Below are 24,243 nucleotides of genomic sequence, written 5' to 3'. Positions count from 1 at the left end.
CCCAAATGTATTATCATAAAAAGAAGTCAGTTACTTAATTACATAATAGAATGACACATTTCTACGTTACTTCTCTATTCTACATTTTTTAATTCTTTTTTTTTTTTTTTTTAACAAAATGTATCCTCTCTAGAGAGTGAAAGATTTACAACAGGAGGCGGGTTGAATTAATTTGCTAGTAACCAACTTCCTCATGTTCCAATTACTTTGGAAATAGTTTAGCTTGAACCATGATACTGTACATACAGCACATGGGAATGAAAACACTACCCCTTTTCCGCATCTGAAATGGCTTTACTTAGACCACCTACACTGACTTAAACTGTGTGCGCTCTCAAATAAATTTAAAAATCATAGAATCATAGACTTGTTTAGGTTGGAAAAGACCTTTAAGATCATTGAGTCCAACCACTAACCTAGCACTGTCAAGTCCACCACTTATGGACCACTTCTCCAGTGCTTGACAACCACTTAGGCAAAGAAATTTTTCCTAGTATCCAATCTAAACCTCCCCTGGCACAACTTTGAGGGCATTTCCTAGCATCCTGTCACCTGTTATCTAGGAGAAGAGGCCAACCCCCACATCACTTCAACCTCTTCTCAGGCAGCTGTGGAGAGTGATAATGTCACCCTGATCCTCCTTTTCTCCAGGATAAACACCCCCAGCTCCCTCAGCTGCTCCTCACAGCACTGGTGCTCCAGACCCTGCCCCAGCTCCGTTCCCTTCTCTGCACTCACTCCAGCCCCTCAGGGTCTTTCTTGCAGGGAGGGCCCAGAACTGGACACAGCACTCGAGGTGTGGCCTCAGCAGTGCCCAGCACAGGGGGACAATCCCTGCCCTGCTCCTGCTGGCCACACTATTGCTTATCCAGCCCACGATGCCATTGGCCTTCTTGGCCACCTGGGCACACCCTGGCTCATGGTCAGTCACTGTCACCAGCACCCCCAGGTCCTCTCCAACCACTCTGTGCCAGCCTGTGGCACTGCCTGGGGTTGTTGTGACCCAAGGGTAGGACCTGGCACTTGGCCTTGTTGAACCTCAAGCTTGATCCAGCCTGTCCAGATCCTCTGCAGAGCCTTCCTGCCCTCCAGCACATCAACACTCTCACCCAACTTGGTGTCTGCTACAAAGCGACGGAGGATGCACTTGATCCCATCATCCAGATCATTAGTAAAGAGGTTAAACAAGACTGGTCTTGACACTGAGCCCTGGGGAACCCCAATAGTGACCAGCTGGATGTAACCCCATTCATCACCACCCTCTGGGCCCAGCCATCCAGACAGTTTTTCACCCAGTGAAGAGTACACCTGTCCCAGCCATGAGAAGCCAGCTTCTCTAGACAGTGATGTGGAAAATAGTGTGAAAGGCTTTACTGAAGTCCAGGTAGACAATAACCACAGCCTTTCCCTCATTCACCAGGCAGGTAGGCTGGTCATAGAAGGAGATCAGCAAGGACCTCTGACTAAGCAGAGAAATCCTTAGGGCTTCCTAAACCCATTCTGCCTGGGCCTGATACCTGGCATATTCTGTATGATGGCAGTCAAATTATCTGCTCCATGACCTTTCCAGGGAATGGTGATTCTTCTTAGTCCTACTTTTGTTGCTAAGGTATTTATAGAAACATTGTAAGTGCCTTTTATGTCAGTAGTCAGATTAAGCTCTAGTTGGGTTTTGGGCCTTCTAATTTTCTCCCTGCATAACCTCACAACATCCTTGTAGGCGCCCCTCAGTTGCCTGCCCCTTCTTCCAAAGGTCATAAACTCTCTTTTTTTTTCCCTTGAGTTCCAGCCAAAGACCTCTGTTCAGTCAGTTTTGTCTCCTCCACCACTGGCTCGTGTTTCAGCACACTGGAGGGCCTTCTCCTGCACCTTCAGGATTTCTTCCTTGAACAGTGATTCTGGACTCCTTTGCCCCTCAGGGCTGCCTCCCAAGGGCTCTGTCAACCAGGCCCCTTGATAGGCCAAAGTCTGCCCTCTGCAAGTCCAGGGGGGCAGTTCTGCTGAACCCCCTCCTTACCTGTACAAGAACTGAAAACTCTAATTTCATGATAGCTGTGCCTAAGATGACCTCTGACCACCACATCACCTATCTTTCCTTCTCTGCTCACAAACAGCAGGTCCAGCAGGGCATCTTGCCTAACTGGTTCACACACCAGCTGTGTGAGGAAGTGGTCTTCCACACATTCCAGGAACTTCCTAGGCTTTTTCCTCTCCACTGTATTGAATTTCCAGCAGACATGTGCTAAATTGAAGCCACCTACAATAACAAGGGCCAGTGATCATGAGACTTCTTTGAGGTGTTTATAGAATATCTCATCTGCTTCCCCATCATGGTTGGGCAGTCTCTAACAGATTCTCTGCCAGATATTTGCCTTGTATCTTTCCCTGATCCTTACTCATTAATACTCAATCCTCTTGTCACCATTGTTGAGACCTAGACAATCAAAACATGCCCTAAAGTAGAGGCCTACCTCATTGCCTCTCATTTCTTGCCAATCTGTTCCAAAGAGTTTATAGCCCTCTACTACAGCACTCTAGCTGTGCAAGTCTTCCCACCATGTTTCCATTATGGTTTTTGTGCTGTGCAAAGGCTTCCATCTCCTTCTGTTCATTGCCCATGCTGTGTGCATTGGTGCACATGTACTTGGACTATTGATCCCACTACCTTTTGGGGGAAAGAAGCCCTAAGTTCTCTGTGAACCTAAGGTCTACAGTTTCTAACACATCAATAACCCTTGTGCCTTTTCTGCCACATAGATCTCCATCCTCCACTGAGAGAGGAGACCAAAGGACTTTGCTAGGACACTTCCATTCATTCAACATATTTTATATCACTTCAACTTTTGGTCAAGAACTACTGTATTTCTGCTGTAGGAGCAAAAGTGATATATTTCTGGAGTTACTTCACAAATTTTACAACCAACCACCTAAATATCATATTTTTCAGATTCTCAACTAGTCTTTGACAAAACATTCAGCTAAAGATTGCTTAATCAATAAAAGGTGAACTAGAAATAATTTACAAAAAAATTAACCTACATGTTGATGTGCCATGCTTTATTTATGCCAGTCTGCTAATTTCCAGCAGTCAGCAATTCACATCAGGTATTTTTAACACAAATAAACACATGGTTCATATTCAGATTTCATAAAGTCTTCACAAATACTCCTTTGGTACACACAACTCTTGTTTATATCTTAATTATCCTCACAATGAGGAAAAATATGTTTGTAAAATGTACGCAGCAATGATATGTCTGAATGGTCATAGTTACCTAATAGAAACATGCCTTAAATACTGGAGAGCCTTGTGAATATTAAGCAGAAACAAATTGTATTTTCTGTTTGAGAGCAAAGTGCTGAAACAACTACTTTGTACTTCACTACCTATAAGCCATATTGTGTGTTCATCACCATTTTACAGAATAGTAAAGTCTACTAAAGGGACTATCAGTATCTGATGAGAAAGCAATATGTATTGGCAATCCATTAGAAAAGGGTAACAAAAGGACAAAGTATTTAAATAATTGAATTTCACAGCAGATAACTTTAGTGGGTGTCATAAAACATGTTATATCTGTAAAAGCATGAACATACTGAAGGGGAACATGGAATAAAACTGGATCAGAGGTGCTCTGGCAAAGAAAGCAGAGAAAGAATAGGGATTTTGTAAAAGAATTCAGCACTGGTCCTTCTCCTTTTCTGGGCAATTACCCTACATGTCCTTCTGGGACTGTGACAAGACATTTATTTTTTTCTTTTTCATATTATTGCACTGCAGGCCTACCATTTATTTTAACGTATTTCAGTGGGTGACTCTGTACTTTCCTTGGGTGGCTGTCCCATTGGTGTACTTCTGTGAATCTGAATTTCAGAGGATCCTATACCTCATCTGAAACTAATCTACTGTGCAAAGAAACTTCTACTTATCTCCTCACTGCACTAAAACTGTTTAAACCAGATGTGTCAAAGTTATTCTGCAAGAAGGGGCTGAATTCCACATTTAATTATGCCCCACGGAGCAGGTCATAAACCTCATGCTATCACTGACAAACTGTTTTTGATCCCCCTTGAAGAGAAGCTGCTTTGTCCCAATGACTAAACACAAAAAACAGACCTATACAAAAAATAAAAAATGTTTTAGACTTGCTTTGCAAACTCAAGGAAAATAACTGGAGAAGAAAATGGTATTAGATGTTAATGTAGCATTGACTGACAAGCAGTATAATGGGACAGAAAACAGCTAGCAGTGTGGAAGCAGAACTAGTGCAAGTTTTCACTTCTTGGGAAGTATCCCATTTGCCTCATTCTGCAACAGAATGACTTGAAGAAGTTTACAGCCTTCCCATATTATAGTGCACTAGAACAAACATCTCTCTCTGAAAAGAAAGGAAGGGACATTGAAAGATGCAGAATTTCACTGATTCTGTTTACAGCAAAGATATCTTTATCTTCCAGGTCCAATAGCAGTGTTAATACCACCACTGAGAACAAAAATCTGCAGCTTAGAAAAGAGAAAAAAATTGGACAAGGACATGGCTGGCAGAAAAAAAATAAGAAAAAAAAATCAAAATGGCTTGTTGAATCCAGTACCTAACTTAAACTTTCTACATCTTTTCAACCCATTTATCATTGTATTTGTTCGAGAATTTTTCATACCTCTCTACAGTACATAGCTCCCAGCTGATCATCACTACTTCATACCTTATTTGTTGTTGACAGCCTCCCCTAGAATCTGTTTCTTCTTAAATTATCAGCTGGTTTGAGCAAAAGAAAAAGTCATATTTTTTTTCTAATACTGATGGACTGCATGACTTTGGACTGCTACTTTTTGAACACTTTCTACAACAAATCATGTGACTTGGACTGGCAGAATTTAAACCCTCCTATATTTTGAAAACTTACCACAGATCTTTCAGAAGCAATGCTAGCTCACTCTTTATTAGGTATGTAAATAAAAACCCTTTGCTTTTCGTGGATGAGGGCAGTCATGCCATCCAGTTTTCTTTCTAGTTTCCACGTTTTATCCAGAGGCTATCACCTGTGACATTCTGCTAACAGCAAAAAGATATACATTACGAGAATGAGACAGAAAAGACTCTTTTAAAATGATCTTGGAAATAGCAGAAAGAACAGAGAAGTGCACAGTATTGTCAAGAGTTACATTAGGACGTCATGCAAGCATTGCTGCCTAGTGTGTATGTGTGGTACAGAACATTTCACTCGAGTGCAGGAGAGCTTCAGCCTGAGCTCAACTTGATAGCTTCAGCTAGGCTTCCTTCAGGCAGCATGCCCATTAGCCTGTAATCTATCATAACTAAACTGTACTCCTCAGGTACTTGCTATACACTACAGCCAAGAATGAAAAATTCCCAGTTTAAGTTACGCATGGGTTCAAAATGTTGAGGAAGTTTCAGTTACATAATAGCTACTTACCAAGGCTGAAATCTGTGGCCTGACAGAGCATTTGCCTTGAGCAGAAAGTTTTGTCCATTATTCACTGGTAGAAATCAAGATCTCAGTCAAGTTCTGTTCATGGGCATCAGGGAATCCGCAGGAGCTCTGTAGCTCACTCAGTGTGACTTCAGGCAGAAGCCTGGAATAACACCATTACCTGGCAGGTTAGTTGTGGCTTTATCTCCCTGAGTCTTGAAAATCTCTGCAGGGTGACTCCATAACTCCTCTGTCTGAGTGCAACCATGTTCTTCTGGGGAAGATCCTCTCCCAGTGTCCAGACTGAGCCACCCAACACACAATTTCTGGCTATTATTCCTCATGTCACCTGGGTTTACCAAGAAGAGTTTAATTTTGTTATCTTTCTAACTGCTTCTCAAGTATTCTTGCTGCATTTTAGCCTTCTCTTTGCCACACCAGAGAAGCCCAGCTTCTTTGCAGTCTCTCTTATTTAGAAGGTGGGTCCTGGTTACTCTGGCAGCTTGCCACTGGACCCTCCTCACTTTGTCCGCATCACTGCTGACTTGAGGAGTCCCTGTCTGAAATGCAGTATCCACAGAGGAAGACAAAGGGCACAGCAACTTGTGTGCAGCTCTGCAGAACTGCTGCTAACACCCAGAACAAAATTTGGACAACTCATTCATGGTACTAATCACTCATGTGCAATCTGTGCAATGAAAATGTAACCAGAAAGAGAGAGATCCAGATGGTAGTGGCTAGATCTGAAATGTAATTAGTTCAGTCAATACAGTAGTGTATTTTTAGATCTTCCACTAGTCAAAACAAGAGATGTTGCTCAAGCAAATTTAACATTGCTTAAAAAGCCCAAAAAACAAAAAAAAAAAACAAAAAAAAAAACAACAAAAAAAAATAAACCAAACAAAACAAAACAACAAAAAAAGAGATTGCAAAAACTGTTTGCATGTCAATTCTGTAGAGACTTTTCTGACAACTTAGGCAAGAGCTGGAAAGCATATTCTAATTCATACAATGGCTAAAGGTAAGAGCACTGCCAGAAAATATGATTTGGAACAATTCTTGGAATACAGAGGTTCATCTGTTTTGCAAAAGAAAGAATCAGAAGCACATAAGTATAAGCAGCTATTTTAAAGTTGCCAATTAAGCAAGGACACCAATAGCTAACAGATGCAGTTATTTGCAAATGGTTTCAGCAAAACATACATACTGCATATGACAAACCCTGATTGAAACTTGTGTCCCGGTAGAGACACGACTACAATACAGACATATCTATTAAACTCAGCATTCGTCTGAGGGCTATTACATTAGCTATTTAATTTGTATTTCAGTAACAATATCTTTCAGATGCAAAGTTGGAATGTAGAAAAATTAATCTAGATTGTCATTTCCCAGAACTATTTAAACCACTCAACAGAAAACCTGCCTTTGGAATTTTTCAGTGTGGACTAAGAAAAACTGTTCCTACTCTGAAGGATCTCTTTCCAAAAAACAGACCTAATTGTTTCCAAACACACCTCAGAACACTGAGGAAACCCAAACCTTCACGAAGCAGTTTAAACACTGTGGCTTTGATTATCATTGACACATAACATCCATTACATTGTTTAGGTCTGTTTTGATAAGTGCTACACAAACACAGTAAGAGTGAAAACACAAGAGGAACACATATCATCTGGGAGGAAAGAAAAGAAGGAGACACCAGCCAAGTAACAAATGGCTACTTCATGTCTCGAGCTGTGTAATTGGCAACTTCAAGAAGAAAGACCCTGGGAGCAGGCTATGAAGTTCCAGAAGAAGGGCAGCTAAATGGAACATCCCTATGAGCAGGCCATCACAAGGAAAAGGTACTGTAAGGAAAATCAAAAAGACTCATACTGGAGAACAAGAAAACTAGTGAAAAGCTAGATGAGTGCATTCTATTTATAAAACAATATTGTTAAGTTTAAAATAATTTTTTTCCACTTGGGAAATATGGAGAGAGGCCAACACCAAGAGGAAAAAACCCAACAAAAACTACACAAAGCCACCCCATCTCCCTAGAGAAATGAGACAAGACAGTAAAGAACTGGGTTATCCATTTCAAGAAGTGCATAAGGTAAGCTACAGTGTTTTACGTTATGTTGGATTTCAGTGGTTAGAAATCTTCACTGGAGTGGTGAAGAGTCCCATTGGCTCAATACAGAACAGCGGTGGTAGCCAAGATAACAGTGATAAACCACTTTAAAATGTCTGGTGTACCACAAGAGAGCTGTGTTTCAATGACATCAAAAATACATGGCAAACCAACCATTAAAATCATTCATTCAAAACACAATTTGACAGTTTTCATGGGGCCAGTTTAAGATTATGGATTTTTATTTATTTAAGCATTTTTGTGAAGTGACAAGCCCCTTCGTGCATAGCCTGAACTATGATCACTTTCTAAATTACTGCAAACACAGTTCAGATTTTGTTGTTTTCATCTTTTGCTTTCACTTTTTGCCCAAACAATTTTATGAAATATTCTTAGTTTCTGCCACCTTCTACCCATATTAAGCAACCTAGGATTGTAAACGAGTGCAGAATTTTCCTGCTGAATGCAGCATATTCTCCACTCCCCTAATCGTGCAGAACCTCCTCCACCTCACATCTGCAGGGCTGGAGCATTGCCAGTGGCAGGTCTGTTCTTCACGGCATCATTCCTTCAGTGCCTCTGGGGATTTTCTGCAGAAGATAATTTTGACCATATCTTACTAAACGTTGATGCCCTTTGATGGCATCAGGTTGATAGTTTGATAGCCTGTGCAAATTTGGTCGACTGTCTTGCTTAATTTCTAGAACTGCTGGCATTCTCAGTAATAAAGAAACAAACCCCTTGATTCATACTACCATGATGACTTGCAATTTTGGCAGCTTTGCAGTTCAGACCCAAGGCTGAAGTGGCACAGGAGTAAAACCACTGTTTCCCGTTCCTGCAAATTGGCTTTTGAAGTCATGGCTGTAACACACTGGGAAGACTGCTTCTGGGCATAAACACAGGAGAGTTTTTAGGACTAACCACCATGCTCACTCCACAGTGCCTGAACCAAGATTAAAATAATATTTGCATCAAGAGAAACTATAGCTGTAAAGAGAGCTAATTTTGTGCTAGTATGGTTGGAATATTATACCTGAACTTGCTTAGAAAGTATGTACTTTCCTTTAACACAAAATTAGCTTTGGGTGTAACTATTATTTGTTTTTCAGCAGAACCTACAAACAACTTCTATTTGCTTGCCCCTAAATGTAACAAAAAGATGTCCTCCACACCCATGCAGTTTAATTTTAGCAGCCAGAGGCTTCTGAAAGACCCAGGTGAGCTAAGAGCTGGCTCTCATCTTCCTCCAACCACAAATGGACAGGTGGAAAGTCCTAAAGAAGGAACAACCCTAATCCTATTACTCTTTTGCTGCTTCCACACCATGCCAGCCAAGCACCTCAACTGCAGTTACATTCACTGTCTCCCTCTTGCGGGATTAATGGCCCTTTCCTTGTTACTGTCAGAAGATAGTACTCCCATCAGGAAACTTCCTTTGCTCTAGCTAGTGTCAGATTTATCTGACATTACTGATTTTTCGCTTCTCCGTTTTTGCTTCCTGGCAGGACTTTACAATATTTTAAAACTTAAAAATCACTTGCTAAATACTGTTCATGATTACTCATTCATTCTGCAAGATTATCATATTTCAAGCACTGCTCCAATTCTACTAGATACTGCAAATCACTTGGGAATATCTGAATTAATATTTTCCACCATATGAATAAGAGAAACAAATAATTTTAAAGAAAATTCATTTATATACTTAATCTTTACTTTTCATTTTTTGTAAATTAGATTTGGAATATTTTTATAATTTTTAACATTCTTCCGTTTCAAATGAGAAACTAATGGTTTTGTAGGTATTAAACCAAAAATTTTGGCTGAACTGCTAATAACTGAATAGCTGAGTTTGTGTGTGTGTATATATATATATATATATATATATATATATATATTGTGTGTATGTGTGTGTGTGTATGTACACACATGCATGCACAAAAAGGCAACACCCTGAGGTTAAATTATCTCTACAAGAAGATTCTCCTTTATTATTTTTTATCATGGTAGAATCTACAAACCCCACTAGAGACTGGGGCCCCACTGCATGATGTGCTGTACAGACATCTATTAGAACTCAGTTACAGCCCAAGAGAGTTTACAAATGTGTATTCCTCCTATGATGCACATAAATACAGTGTGGCTGTTCAGTTCTTCAAAACTAGCCTGAATAATACCCTTGAGAGCACAGACTATCAAGAAATTACTATGATTTGAGTTTGACTATTCATGTATTTTTTAAAGACTAAGTAGCACTTCAGTTTAAAAACATTTTGAGTAACCTATTAAAAGACAAACATCAAATGGACTTTTAACACTTTTATAAAAGAAAGCCCAACTAAAAACTAATCAAGTTTTCAACTGCTGAAGCAGTCAAAAAAGGAGTGCTGTTGTAATGGCAAACTTTTTTTCCACATGGAAAGAGGTGGGGTAAACATTTCAGTTTAGCTTTAAGCCAAAGAAATTAAATCAGCCTTTCACACTGTCAAGAATAAAAAATAACTTGGTGGGTCTTCTCTGTTTCACCCATCTCACAGTGGTTTTAGTGTTGCACATTGACAACGACAACAGCTCATCTGACACACACACACACTCATTAATTATTCAGTTTTACTGCATTGCGTGATGCACAGATGTTGACTTGCACTCATTGCAATAGATATTGCACATACAGAACAGAGGCTCAGCCCCACAGCTTAAAATGCATTGAACAACAAAAACAGCAGATGGATGCAGACAAATTCCAAAAATGAGATAAAGCTGGTCAGAACATTCTCAGCACAGTGGGAGATAACTGGATCTTCTATATCTGTCTATATAAAACAAATATATATGGCAAATTTCTTTTGAGGCATACACAGAGGATGAAGATGCTTGTTTAAGTGTTAGGCCAGCAATGGACTTTATCATCATAAACAGAACACTTCACATGGGCCTGCAAACATTCCTATTTAAATGTTGCTTTTCATAAGAACTGAAGTAATGAATAAAGACTCTCTCTTAATATGCAATTGGATTTCATGAGGAATCCCCAACCAATAAGTCCTTTTCTTTTTTTTCCAACCACTAAAAAAGACCCCAAATCAACCAAATGACCCCCTCCCCACCCCCGCAAAAACCAACAAAAACTAAAACCAACCACCCACTGAATAAAACCCCTCAATGCCTCAACAGAATTCATCAGACAAATGGGTACCATGTATGGATCCTGTGTATTTCTAAATATTACAGTGGCAGTGACAGGAATATCAAAACATAATTTTAAGAGCATATGAATAAAAAGATTCACAAGAGTCTTATCATGATGATTTTTTACTGGAAAGCCACTGACAGATTCCCTCTGATCTGATTTCAGGTTTGTATGAGTAAGCTACTGAGTTGGTAGCCCTTTAAGTAAAAATCTTTAAGGTAAACTGGGAGCAGTCGTTAATGTAAATACAACACAACTGGAAATTATTCACATTTTTGCCATTTCCTGCCCAAAGGCAGCACCTCTTGTTAATTTACTAAGTGCTGCACTCCAAAATTAATTAAGTTCATGGCATCAAGGATAGTAAAACATAAAATGTTTACCATCAAACAATATAAATATTAAAATTATTAAATAAATTAAAAGATTAAGGTCCCTAGGATCAGAGAGGAGAGGTCTGTAACTTTGCTTTTCATCTGTGTATTTCTCCCTCCCTTCTCTTTTTCACTTATCTTGCTCCTTTTCCACCATCTTCCAGAACTCAACAGGAGATCAAAGGATGTTCCACCCATAGTAAATCAAGCTAGTGGCTGCCAGTCTGGAGAACACAGCCAAGCCACAACTGCAGGGGAAATGAACACAACTGCACTAACATCAGCAACAGAGGTTAATAATTTTTAAAGGACAGAAGTCCCATTTTCACTGGTTTCACAATTACAAAAATGGAGTCTATGGTTTAGACATCCAACAACAAGGTTAAAACATATTATTCACTTTTTAAAAATAACTTAGAAGCTGTTTTCATTGTTTTAGGAAAATACTGTTTTTGAAACTTGTTCTTTTTAAATGTTTAAGTATATATCCAGCATGATTCAGTCTAATTTCTATTAACATGTCTGCAAGTGTAACAATATCCGTATCCTTTTCAAGCTGTTTGAATGTGGGATTTTTTCCAGCGTTTTCTTTAAAAGTTTAGCTGGCTGTTTTATAATTTGTCACCTTTTGTCTTCTTTCAGCAGTATGTCATTAAGTCTTTAATTTGGCGTTTCCTGTTGTCTGCAGAGGGATATATGCTGTTTTAAATCCAAAGGACTGCAGACATAGATGGTGGGTAAAATCTGTGAACCATAAGTAAATTCTTATAAGGAACATACAAAAAAGATTGTTCTTCAGTCAGACTTAAGCCATTACTTTCTTCAAAAGAAGAAAAGACGCAAGTTAAGAAAAAGGCACCGCCAAAGACCTTCTGCCCAAATGTGCATCTCCATGAAGTTTCCTGCTGAGTGCATATGAATGCACAGCGATCTGGGAAAAGGATCCAAATAGGATTTCAAACATCCAAAAATTTTAACTCAAACATTTAGGTATTTCGCCATGCTGCTATTCATTCATTCACTGATTTTTTTTGTCTTAGTTTAAAGAGATGCTAAACAAAAGGAGAAGAGCTCTACATGTATTTACATTCCAAAACTAAGCTCCCCTTACCACCCCCCTAGTCTGTCATCCCTTCATAGCTAAACAAACCGTAAAGTCTAGCCCTATGTCCTTGAAGCAAAGTCACAAACACAGTAACAGAAAAGTTTGGTCTTTCAAGAAAAAAAAAAAGACAAAAAGCGGTTTTAATCTATTATAGCTGCCCATGCTGTTTTGACACCACATTCAGATAATATGTGCAGACTGAACTGGTGGAGGAGTAAGATCAATTTCTTTATTATTTTGGCTCTTACTAAGCTTTGTTCTTTGACAATTTCCCAGTCATGAATAGCTATTCCTGTCCTACTGCTAAGACTTGCTCTTAGATACAAGTGATACGTTTACCAAAACAATTTCGCAAACAAAACCAGAGGCTAAATATTTTACCATGTAAAAGGCAGGCAAGGCCAGTGGTTGGCTCTCTGCAGCTGAGGGGTTTCCATGTAGATGAAGCCTGACAGACCCAGCCGCCTGTGCCACAAGCAGCTGCAGGGCCCTCTTAGAAGCCACTGTATGCTTCAGCCAGGGCAGGTGACATGCTGCAAACACCAAAACCTGCCAAGTCTTCCCCGTTTCTGACACAACAATACTTTTCACACAGTACACACATACAGGCAAGGGGCTTTATCTTTCCCAATGAGGTGAGAACCTAAACAACATGAGAAAGGCACATCATTCCATTGAGAAACTCCATAGTACTCTGTTTGTGCTCTTACAGCACATGTGCTGTCTCCAGTGGAAGAGGCAGCAATACCCCATTTGAAGCAGAGCAAAGCATGAGAACAGAGTGTGAAAGACTCAGTGGATTACAAAGAAAGTTCCTTCACATGGAGAACACATTTAACCCACCTTCTCTAAATGGATTCATAACGAATTATACTGTCTTCTGTTTGTGAATCATATTTTAAACTTTACTATAGTATATACAGATAAAAGAGTTAAACATGTGAATTTTACTATAAAGTTATTTATTCTTATAGTGAAAATGCAAAATGACATATTAGAATAATATATCTACAGAACAAGGCCTCCGATGAGAGTGACAAACATTATTTTGGAAGCACAAAATTGCATCTTCTAGCATTACAAGAATCTGTTGAGATCATTGTGACAAGGATAATAACTTGAATTATATCCTGTTCCGTTTCAGTTCTTCTGGTGAAACATTGCTAAGCATCACCTTTTTGAGCATTAAACATGCAACAAATTTTTTCCTAGGCTGCTGCTAAAATATATTAGACTTTCTGACCACGTCCATGATATGTGTTTTGCTTTGTTATTCACATCCACCCTTAAAAGCTGAAGGATTCCAGAACCTGACTTTCCATCTGGCTTGTTTGGAAAAGTTCTGGCCTTTTCTGTGCCAAAAATACAGGAGTTTTATGATCTTGAAATGTACAGGTTGAATTCATTTCTGCTATCAAGTATGAGGCAGAAATTTATAATCAATGTTTACATAGTGTATTTAACTGTCATGACCAGCATTGTTATATTCATATCATTTTTAAGAGCCTTCATTTGTATGCTTATTATTTCATAAATATACTTAAAAGGTTTTCTGAAGCTGTATGATGTCATGAACCCAAAAGGAAAATTCACCTGGAAATGGTCAAAATTGCTGCAAAGACAAATCTATATGGGGAGGGTATTCCGAAAGCATAGAAGTACTACAACTATTCTGTTCAACTCCCCCACAGACTTTTATTAAAAGTTTTCCTGGGTTTAGCTAAATCCACTTTCAAAGTGGACTAAAAATACACTCTTAACATCCTCTGAGAGCTACTGTAGAAGAGCTATTCCTTGACAGATATTTTGGGCTAGTTCTTCATGTAGACAAGCCTTGTGTGATACCTTTCTTGGCATAGTTCCTAATGTTACATCATCTACCACAATGCTTCAGTTTTTTGTAAACAACTTTGTGGGTAGACACAGGTATTCTTTATCCCAAGTCCTCTAAACTCTTATATACTTCTCATCCATAGAAGGCTTTGTGTATATAAACAGTTTTTCATCAAACATTTGTATAGAAAATGTGAACTCTGAACATTCCTTCATACCCTGAAGATTGCCACTAATATTCTCCCTTTGTACAAGGAAATTTTCCATCCAAATTAAAAAGAAAGTTCCCTAGCTGTATTATTTTTAAACAACAAATACTGAAACTTGCTCTTTCAATATAGGAAATTATGCATTTACAACTCCAGAAACACATAATCGTTAGGACTCAACTTGAAATTCTTCTTTTTCCCCACCTTTATAATAGAAAATTACCTATTCTGATATAGTAGTTGTACTGCTAATCCAAAACATAACAGGGTGCATAAAACCTGTTCTGTGATGATAGAAAACATGTGCAACTGTGCAGATACATCCATCAAAAGAAAGGCTTCCAGTAACTTTAAGACAGAAAACAGCAAACTCTAGACTCCAAAGGGAAAACAAAAGAAATAAAATGTAATTTCACACTTTGTCAAATGAGAAACTACAAAATAGGTAAGATGTCTCTCTCTTCTCAAAAGCAACCAACTTTGCCAGCCAGCCCACTCCAGTCAAAGTAATAGAACATACCACTAGGTAGCCCTCATTTCCCATGTAATAACCCTGTCTCATCCTTATCTGCCAGGATTATCAACATTGCATTAAAAGATTATTTTATTTCACTTGAAAGTTTGAAATCTTTAATATGGAATTGCAATAATTACTTGTGTTTCACATATATCATCAAATATATCCCAACACACATTAAAGATGCAACAAAATCATTCTTTTACTATCTCCATAAACAATTTCAAGAGACTGGCAAACCACTGTTGTTTTGAGACATGCTAAACTAAGTCTGAGCACACAAAAAGCAGGTCTGCTGGAAATCAATTATTCAGTCTCAGAGGATAGCAAGGCCAAAAGATGTAAAACCATTTATTAAAGTAATGTCCTCAACATGACAACAAACAGGGCATTGCACAAAACAAAACTCTTCTGGACATCATCACAAGGCTGTTCATGACCTGGTTAGGGAAGGTGCTCAAAGGCATGACGTGGGAAGCCTTGAAAAAAGATACATGCAGTCATACACCATGACAAAGTGATTATTTTTTTGGACTCTACAGTCTGCATGATTTCCATCTGCTGTTTATTTGTTCTCTTCACCCTCATCCACTCATTTACATTTTGTTAGAAATAGACACATTTTATGTCTAGCTGTTTTACAATCCAGTTTTGTTCTCTTGCTTTCCTCTTTTAACCCAAACTCTTAAAGGCTTCTAGATTTTTCTACCAGCTTTTTTTCTACACTGTCAACCTGGTTGCTAAAGTGCAGAATACTACCACGGCAGTTCTAACTCTCAAATCTAATAATTGAAGCTTTCTCTTCTTGCATCCAGCCTCCCAGACACATCATTCCACTGAATTTTATCATCTGGCCTATAGGATTTTGATGTATTTGTAGGTGACAGAAACATACACAGTGCAAGAATGCAAACCCAAAGTATCCAACTAGCACATTCCCTGTGAAAGAGCACATTCGTATTAGTCAGCAGTGGCACTGATTATTGGCTTATTCTTCCTCTAATAAAAAAAAATATTTCCATGAATCCATTGCTATTTCTGGGTCCCAGCTAGCTTGAATATCATTCCTTTGCAGTTCCTATCAATAGATTGTGCATCAAATCAGTTGCCAGAATACTGTCTCTGTCTCACTATTTAAAACAAGATTAGAGCTCTTCCTCTAAAACCCAAGTCTTAGTAGTGAAGTCCCTTCACACGTTAACAAGGCAACTCCACACTGATAGACACCCTTTGCTCCTGAAATTTAAATAATGTTATAAAAGCAAGTACTCAGAATTTAGTAAAATTGGGAAGGGGGGGGGAGGGGGAGGGTGAGTGGACCTGCTTATAGAGCCTGAATTTTGTCCTCTCAACTGCCATTAAAATACAAAAATAATTCCATTCATCAGTAGGGTCCTATTTTCTGTAAAGATGTTTCCTTGATTCCAGACAGCCTCTGGAGAATGAGTTCTTCAACTCTATGTGCAGGTTAGACCTAATGAAGAAAGCATAACCCATGCAATTTGCATGACACCCTGTGACAAAAGGAGAGATTTGCTTTTGTATCTTCCAATTAGAAAGAGAGAAGATCTCAATTTTAGTTTAATTTTTTTGCACTGGAATTCAACATTACCATAAGGCAGTTAATTACAGTGGGAACAATGCATAGGGCAAAACAGACTGAGAACCCCTTGTTTTGGAGTTTTAGTCCTGGTTTAAGGACCACAGTGTCCAGGCACCTTCAGAAGAAGGATTCAGAGCAAGTAGCCTTGGGTAGGTCAGAATTCTTTCCTTGGTAAAGAGTGATTAGGAAAACACAGATTATTAACATCAGTCAGCAGACATGACACCCGATCTCATGCTTTACTGATTACCTGCCCCAGGACACCTTTGTCTGGGCCAAAGGGTATTTAGAGGGAGGAAAGCAGCTGCAGCCGTAGCCACCACTATTTTATCTGCGTCCCGTCTGGAGTTTAAATTGTGTGTGTCATACTGACGCAAGACACTAAGATGGTTCAAGTGTTGTGCTAATAATGCTTAGTGATTTTGGCAGAAATCCAGGAACACCCTGTACAAAGGAAAAGCTAGACAAACTATGACAATTTTCAAAGCTTTATAACTTGCTCAACTCTCCAAAACTTTCAAGGAGCTAGCAAAAGACTCTCCCCACTTTCTACCTTTCTTTTTCAGGAAAGGAAGTAGCTGAAAGCAAAAAAAGAGATCCTTTCGAACCAGGAAGCATTAATATTGAAAGAAGTACCAATAGCAAAACAAATTTGCACTTCCTCTGAAAAATTCAGACACCATCTGCATGATAAAACAGCAGCAAAACTCCCTCATAACAGTCAGTTATCAGTTTGCAAAACCCTTATGAGGCTTCATCATGTAAAATCCCAGTTGTACAGTTGGGGTAAGACATTTTTTAAAAAGACAGAAGTTGTTTTAAATGTGAGGACCTCCTAACGTGAACTTGTTCCACTGGCAATAAATCCATCTATCAAGATCACTACTTATAATAACTAATTGTATAGAGGTCCTCATAACTCTGAAACATCATGTACAGTACTAGACATAAACAGAGTTCACCTGAATCTTCACGAGACTATCACTATCTCACTTCATATACAGAATCCTTAATCACAAACTTTTACTACGTGCCAAACTTTTGCAAGGTATTTGAATTCAGAGGGAGAAAAAAACCTCATTTAATTACAGAAGCAATCAGTTTAATGATAGGAAGTACATTACTGCACAATAATCTGGAACAGTTGGCCAAGCCATCGGAAAGCTATGATTTTTAAGAAATGTTTTCTCTATATAAGCCTTGAACTGACCTAGTTAGAACCTTAAACAGAACCGGAATTATTCTGTAAACTTTTAAAGGTCTCGCCTGCAGAAATACATTTGCACAACCATCATCCCAAAGTTGTGTCTAGTCCAAACTTTAACAAATTGACAAACACCATAAGTGTTCCCAGAAAAGAAATTTGTTTAGAAGTTTCAAATCCAGGTACTTTAATGCCTGGTGAGTGAGCTTGAGCAGTTTCATTATCAGTTCTCAGGAGGAAACCAACAAAGACAAAAGTTGTTCTATACTGTGCAGAAATGGGTTGTGAGAAAGAAAGCATTAAGCTAACTCAAGCATTGGACTGATTGCCAACAGGGCCAATAGACTAATCTATTGAACTTTGACAAGTCTCTAAATTCAAAATGTAAAATGCCAGGACAGCCATTGTATATGGCAAAAAGCAAAAACGCAGGACTTAAGATTAATAACAAATACCTCGAAATCTGTGTCAAGCATTTCCTTTCAGACAAGAAAAAAATGTCTTCTTATGTTCCTAATTTGTCAGTACATAAAGCACAGGTAGTACTCTTACCACCTGTCATACGTGATTCAGTTCTTAAAGTGGGTTCTGTATGCATAGCAGTAGGTTTAAGAGGAAAAGAAAAAACTAAGATGATCATGACTCTTTACCCCTAAATAAAAAGAAAGCAAAAACAAAAACTAGTATGGAATACAAGCCTTAAGCATTTTCAAATCTTTACTCTATTCATAAATAATCTGTGTGGATGAACCTACAGTATGAAAATCTTCTTCAGAAGATAAATAGACATATTATGAACAGTGAATAAAGCCCATGAATTTTCAGTCACCTAGGCAGGCAAGGCTTTAAGTGGTGTTTTTATAACTAATTTATTTCCCAATATCTTGTATTGTACATGAACTCTTTGTATTCAGTTAAAATCTGACAATTTTATTTTTTAAAAAAATGCTTATGAAACATATCGTGCCTTGAAAATGAAACTCCAGCACAATAGATCTGTCTTCACTCTCTGAATTATTCACAGACAATATCCTGTTCATCTCAATACAATTTTATTCTTACAAAAAGCAAACAATACAACTGGTTTAGGGGCTGGGGGGAGAGCTGCATCCCATCTTGTCCTAACCAGTCCAGAGCAATTCTACATGGGGAGATTCCTCTGGATATTATTTAGACTTCCTTAATGAAATTCAGGTGTAATCCCTAAGGCTCTATAGCAAAGAGTATCTTTAACTCAACTACAGAATACAGTATTTGCCAAAAGGAGATTAATTATATTTAGATGTGTCTAATATGAATACCAATAAGTCTCTTTAAAATACATGTCAAAATTCATTGAACTGAAAATTCAGTAATGAACAAAGTATAAGCAATTTATAAAATACACTGGGAAATCCAATGTAAAAAGACTTTGTTTTCATTAGTTTTAATTCTAATAAAGTCAGTCACAATATGAACGCCCTCTCTAGACCATAGAAAATACTTACAGTGAGCAAAATGTTCAGTTCTACTCCCAGATTACCACAATGCAATCTCTGGTGTAATCCACAGAGGTTTTCCACCAGCACACTACGGGGCCCAAAATGTGCCTTTTAATTTGTTTCCTCTCAGACCTTTCCTAAACAGAAAGTTTTATCCATTAATACTATTTTGGTAAAGCTTTATGTTTCTTCAATAGTTTTCATGCAGTCTAGATTACGAGCAGAGTCAAGCCCTACATCTCATTTGAGGAAGCATCTTTTCCAGAAGCTTCAGCCTTTATATTTTAAAAAATTATTATTCTGTTAATACTTTCAGCTGTCAATACACCCTCTCTCCATCTAAGACCATGATGTACTCAGAGCATACCAGTAGTCCACAGAGTCTGAGACTACTTTTTGTTGCCAGACAGAGTATATGAATAAGAAAAGTAAAAATATTGACTAAAGGAAAACAGACTAATATTTCTAAATATAAAATAGTGAACGGACATATACTAAACTGCCGACCATCCCTTCTTTTGAATCAGGAGGATAAGGGAAATGATGTTTGGAGTGTGCTGCACATTTCAGGCAAATATCCTCAAAACCTGTCAGTATCTCAACTTCAGGTTTCCAAAATCCTGAGCATAAGCAGATACTGAGCAAAATAGTCATTCTGCAGAAAGAAAGCAATCAACCCAGTGACAAACAGGGCAAATGAGGCATTTATAGAGTCAGTTAATATATATGCTTTTGCATGGAAACTTAGTGCCAAGAAAAAAAAGCTACATCATCTAGAAATGCCAGATATTTTGGTCACTAAATCAACTTTCTGTTTACTTACACAGGCACTGCATTAGCTAATGCAAGTGTCTAAAACCCAATAAGCAGTGATACACTAACTGCAGCCCTATCTGTGTCCAGATTTTAAACAGTTTAAAATCATAGGGGAAGAAAACACAGAAGAATCAATGCTGACAGTCCTTGATTATCTTAGCACAAACTATTAATTATTAAAACCTTTATTTACTGAAAAAATGAAACAATATCTTCACTTCTTTCATCACCTTGGTGTGTTTATTTTTCTTTTCTAAACACTTCAGACTTGATCCACTTACCTGATTGTATTAACGCATGCTCATGAATGGTGTGGCTGTGGGGACAGCTCTCTTAAACTAAGACAGCAGAAAAAGCCTCAAAGGAATAGTGCAGTAGAAATACTTGTCTAGACATAGGAAAGTTAATTTAACATTGAAATGTAATTTAAATAAGCTTTGGACACAAATCCTTCAAAAAGCTACACTGCAAGTTTTGTGCAAGTTTACATTTATAATTGTGTTACAATTCCATATTTTGAATATTTTCTATTACACAAGTTACCAAGGCAGGTTAAGTCTGACTGAAGAGGTAATTTATGTACTTTAAAATCTTCAGTATTGTTAACATCACGAAAAGCCTCTATATTCCTGGCCCACCTAATTTTTCAGTTTTAGCAGCTGATCTCTCACCATAACACTTTTCTTCCTACAGACCTTTGTGAAGATTCACAGTGATCTGTGCTAATAATGACTTTTGTATATAATGGAACAGTAGATCGCTGAGAATTGATTTTGATTTTAAAAACAAGAAGAATAAAGTAATTCATGTTCTTTCATAGAAGAATAATGTATTCCTGCACCCTGTAGTACAAAACCACAGAAAAGCAAATAGATAAGAAGTCAGCAGGAAAACAAGAAAAAAGTAGTAGTAGCTATTACTTATGGAGTTCTCTTGCCTCTCATTTATATATGAATGAGCAAACTGTCCTATTAAGAGAAGTTTTTTTCCCAGTTCATGTGTTAATTTTATAGTTTGTCAAATTCTAGGAGGAGAATCTTAATACAGACCAGACAGAAAGACCTTACTCACTGAAAAGGGAACCATTCCAAACTGGAAAGGGAACTGCAAGGGTGATCAGAAGGGTGCTCTGCTTAAGCATCAGAACTATAGAGAGATGTACTCCTGATGACCAAGGAAATGACCAGGTGAAGAAAAAGACCTCATCGCTGTTCTTCTCAAACTTCAGGTCCGGGAATAACTAACCTAATTTATGTACATATCTGAATGTCAAATTTTCAGGCTGACAGAACAAAAAAAAAGTATTCATACATTATTCTAATTGACAAATGCTTTTAGAACTCGTAAACTGGTAATTAATCAAATTGTCAAAATAATATTGGAACATGCCCTTTTTGATTTTTATCTACACACAGAAGAAGGTTTTGTCACCCAATTATTTTATCAAATACCCTTAAATTTTGCATTTATTCTTACTCTGACAGCTACAGTATGTCCCAGCTTGTAAAAAAAACCTAACAAACATTGTGGCAAAAAGGAATTGAGGCAACAGACACCACCTAACAAACCCATTTCAAGCAGTACAGCCAGTAAAAGTAATTACACAATAATGTAATATGTTAAATCCAAAACCAACCAGTTTTCACTGGATGTTTTTCAAACTTCTAAAAGTAACCTGCAAAACAAGAAAGATTGTACACAGAGCCTTATACAAGGACCAAAAGAGTAACAATATTACTCCCTTAATATTATTACCTCTTATTTATTTAAAAGAACAATGTATTTTATTACTCTTTATATGGCAAGACTAGGACATTTTTATAGACTGCATCCTTTAATTACTTAACTTTAAATACAGTATTTAAGTTTTCATTTCTCTGGGTTTTTTTGCTGAAGAAATCTACCCACATTTGCCAGGAGTAAGCTTGGCGTCTCATAAGGTTTTTGTGATGCACCCTTGCACAGCAGTAAACAAGGAGTATTTGAGATGAATTCTTGAAGCATGCCATAGTTTATAAAAACCTTGAAGAAATCAAAGCAGGCTTTTTAAAAATGCAGGCGAGCTCAAAAATGAGAAGTAGAGATGACCTACCCTCCTCTTGCCCAAATGGGGCATCTAGGGAATGTGGCATCCTCCTCCCGTTAGGGAGATTGTCACCTTGTCTTATTTCCTACCTCCCTGGGAACTTCCTTATGGGCTGTGTCTGGAAACATATGTAGTGAGCAATAAAAGGCTAATGAAAAAAGTCATCCTCTCACTGAGTTTCAAAGCATCTTCTTTTTGCCAAGGTCAATAAGAGGAACACTCAAGGCTTTAATAGCAACTACCCCATTTTTCACTTTTTTAACCAAAAGTCCAGTATGTTTGATGAGAGAATAAAGGCAGGAAAACAAACTGGAACAAGCTACTTTTTAGGGGAAGACTAGGGAGAAAAGAAGAGCTGCGTCCTTTAAATACCATGTTAATAGGATATCTTTGTTAAGTTAATAAAAAAATAAAATAAAATAAAAAACAAAACAAACCAACCAACCAAATAGCCAACCAGCCAAACCAATCCAAGTTCCTTTTTTTAGTTACATGTGAATTTCCCATATTCATATACTGAAGGTTTACATACAGCTCTGACCACCAGCATCTGATGCTGCAGATCTCTCACTGCCAAGGATACCAGTGGGATTGATTCTTATTTACCCAGTTGCCTATTCCAACATGTGCAGGACTTAGTTTTCTCTGAGATACTAGTAACAGGATCTATAGTATAAACCAGCCAAATAATGTTAGAAGTCCAGTCTCAAACAAACCACAGGTAAAAGGGATGCACATTAATAAGTGGTCATGCTCCACAGCAACAGTAGCCTGTGCACAGACAGCCCAGACCTCTTGCTCATTCATTTGTTTTTACCTGGATAGCTACACCATTGTACTGCATTTATCTGTACCCTGATTCTACATAGTCTTCTCACACAAATATCCTGCAGACAAAATGCTACTCTCAGACCAAAGGAAGGCAAAAAAATCTAAGATCTGTTATCTCTGGTTTTCTACACTTTCTCCCTTTCTTGTCACTTTGACATTATCTTATGATAGACACAATTCTTGGCCATAAAGATGTTAGCTGTCATCTAGCATACCCTTTACAAAAGAAAATTAAAAAGGGGGAGGCAGGGGGGCTGCTGCATGTTCTTCCAGTACTTTTTCCTATAAGAATAACTGAAAATTATGGAGAACCGTGGTAGTTCCTTCTAGAAACTGCAGGCATGATCCTAGAATACTGCTACTGGGCATTTCTACAGAAGACCTGAAAAATCTAAATGTAATCACAGTTATAGTTCTTTAAAATTTACTGTTTATCTGCATGTTCAGAAAGGTCTTGCTTCCACTGTGTGGGGCAGAGCAGAGCTGTAAGTTGTGGTGCTCTAGCCAGATCATCACACATTTGGTTCTGCAATATAAAAAACCTCACACCACTCCAGGACAACACAACAGGGAAGACCTGAAATCCTTTAAACTGGTAATGAAAAACAGTGAAATAATAACTGTGATCCTTCAGTACTATTCAGGAACTTGTATTTTAATAACACCTAGAATTCTACCTAAGTGTGATCACTGTAGAACACATATTCTATATTTAATCCTCCCCATCCTAGGACCTTGAAATCTATGAACTGCAACTTATTCTATCTAAGAGCTCTCCGGGAGAATACCTGTATGGACTATTAAACCATAATGCTCCATTCTCAGGACTGAGTCCTGAACATGGACTATTATAGTTCACCTTGTCCTGGAATTTATTTAACTCAACACGTTCTTATTAAAAGGATTTTTTGGGGTATTTTTTTCTGCTGACAATTTTTCTAAAGCATGCAGGACTTTTCATTTTACATTTAACATTTTTTGAATGCACTTCACAGTTTTTGTAATGTATACAAATACATAATGATAATTGAAATTGACAACCTTACCTCAATGCCACAGAAGAAATAATTTCAGTCACTATATAAATGGTTCTGCTTCTGGATGGTAAGGACTGATCAGATTCCCAGAACAACTGCTGAATGTATTTCACCACGATTTTAAAAGGATTCCACCCTCTTAATTAAGCCAAGCGAAAAACACTTTCAAGTTGTCTTCAAAATGAGGAAGGCAGAAACAATGAGATTTTGTAATGGGTCCTGTATAAACTGAAGCATTTCTGTAATGTTTTTGCATACTATTGTATAGTATGAGGTAGTATGGAAAGCAGTAGCACTGGAACTGCTTGTCTTACTTATATGATAGCCTAAAACATTAAACACATTGGAAAAAAAGGTCACTAACTAAGACTTTATCTTAGCAACTGTTTCTATGATAGCTATGGG

General features: G+C 37.9%; 1 protein-coding gene across 5 annotated transcripts in view; it reads right to left on the bottom strand.

The window, feature by feature from the left end:
* Window positions 1–24,243, bottom strand: part of ARL15 (ARF like GTPase 15) — a 227,468-nt gene that overhangs the window by 67,056 nt on the left and 136,169 nt on the right. The window contains exon 8 of one of the 5 annotated variants that reach the window (XM_088157352.1): window positions 4,902–5,596. The exons of 3 other annotated variants lie outside the window; for them this stretch is intronic. In XM_088157352.1, the coding sequence (XP_088013478.1) occupies window positions 5,585–5,596 (12 nt within the window). In that variant the 3' untranslated portion in view covers window positions 4,902–5,584. Of the gene's footprint in view, window positions 1–4,901; window positions 5,597–8,088; window positions 8,140–24,243 lie in introns of those variants that run through there. One more of the 5 variants, XM_088157350.1, reaches the window with a different exon arrangement.

The sequence above is a fragment of the Sturnus vulgaris genome, chromosome Z, assembly GCF_052056855.1.
Source record: "Sturnus vulgaris isolate bStuVul1 chromosome Z, bStuVul1.hap1, whole genome shotgun sequence".
In the NCBI taxonomy this organism is placed as follows: Eukaryota; Metazoa; Chordata; class Aves; order Passeriformes; family Sturnidae; genus Sturnus; species Sturnus vulgaris.
The sequence above is the reverse complement of the archived record's forward strand: the minus strand, read 5'-3'. Positions and strand labels throughout refer to the sequence as shown.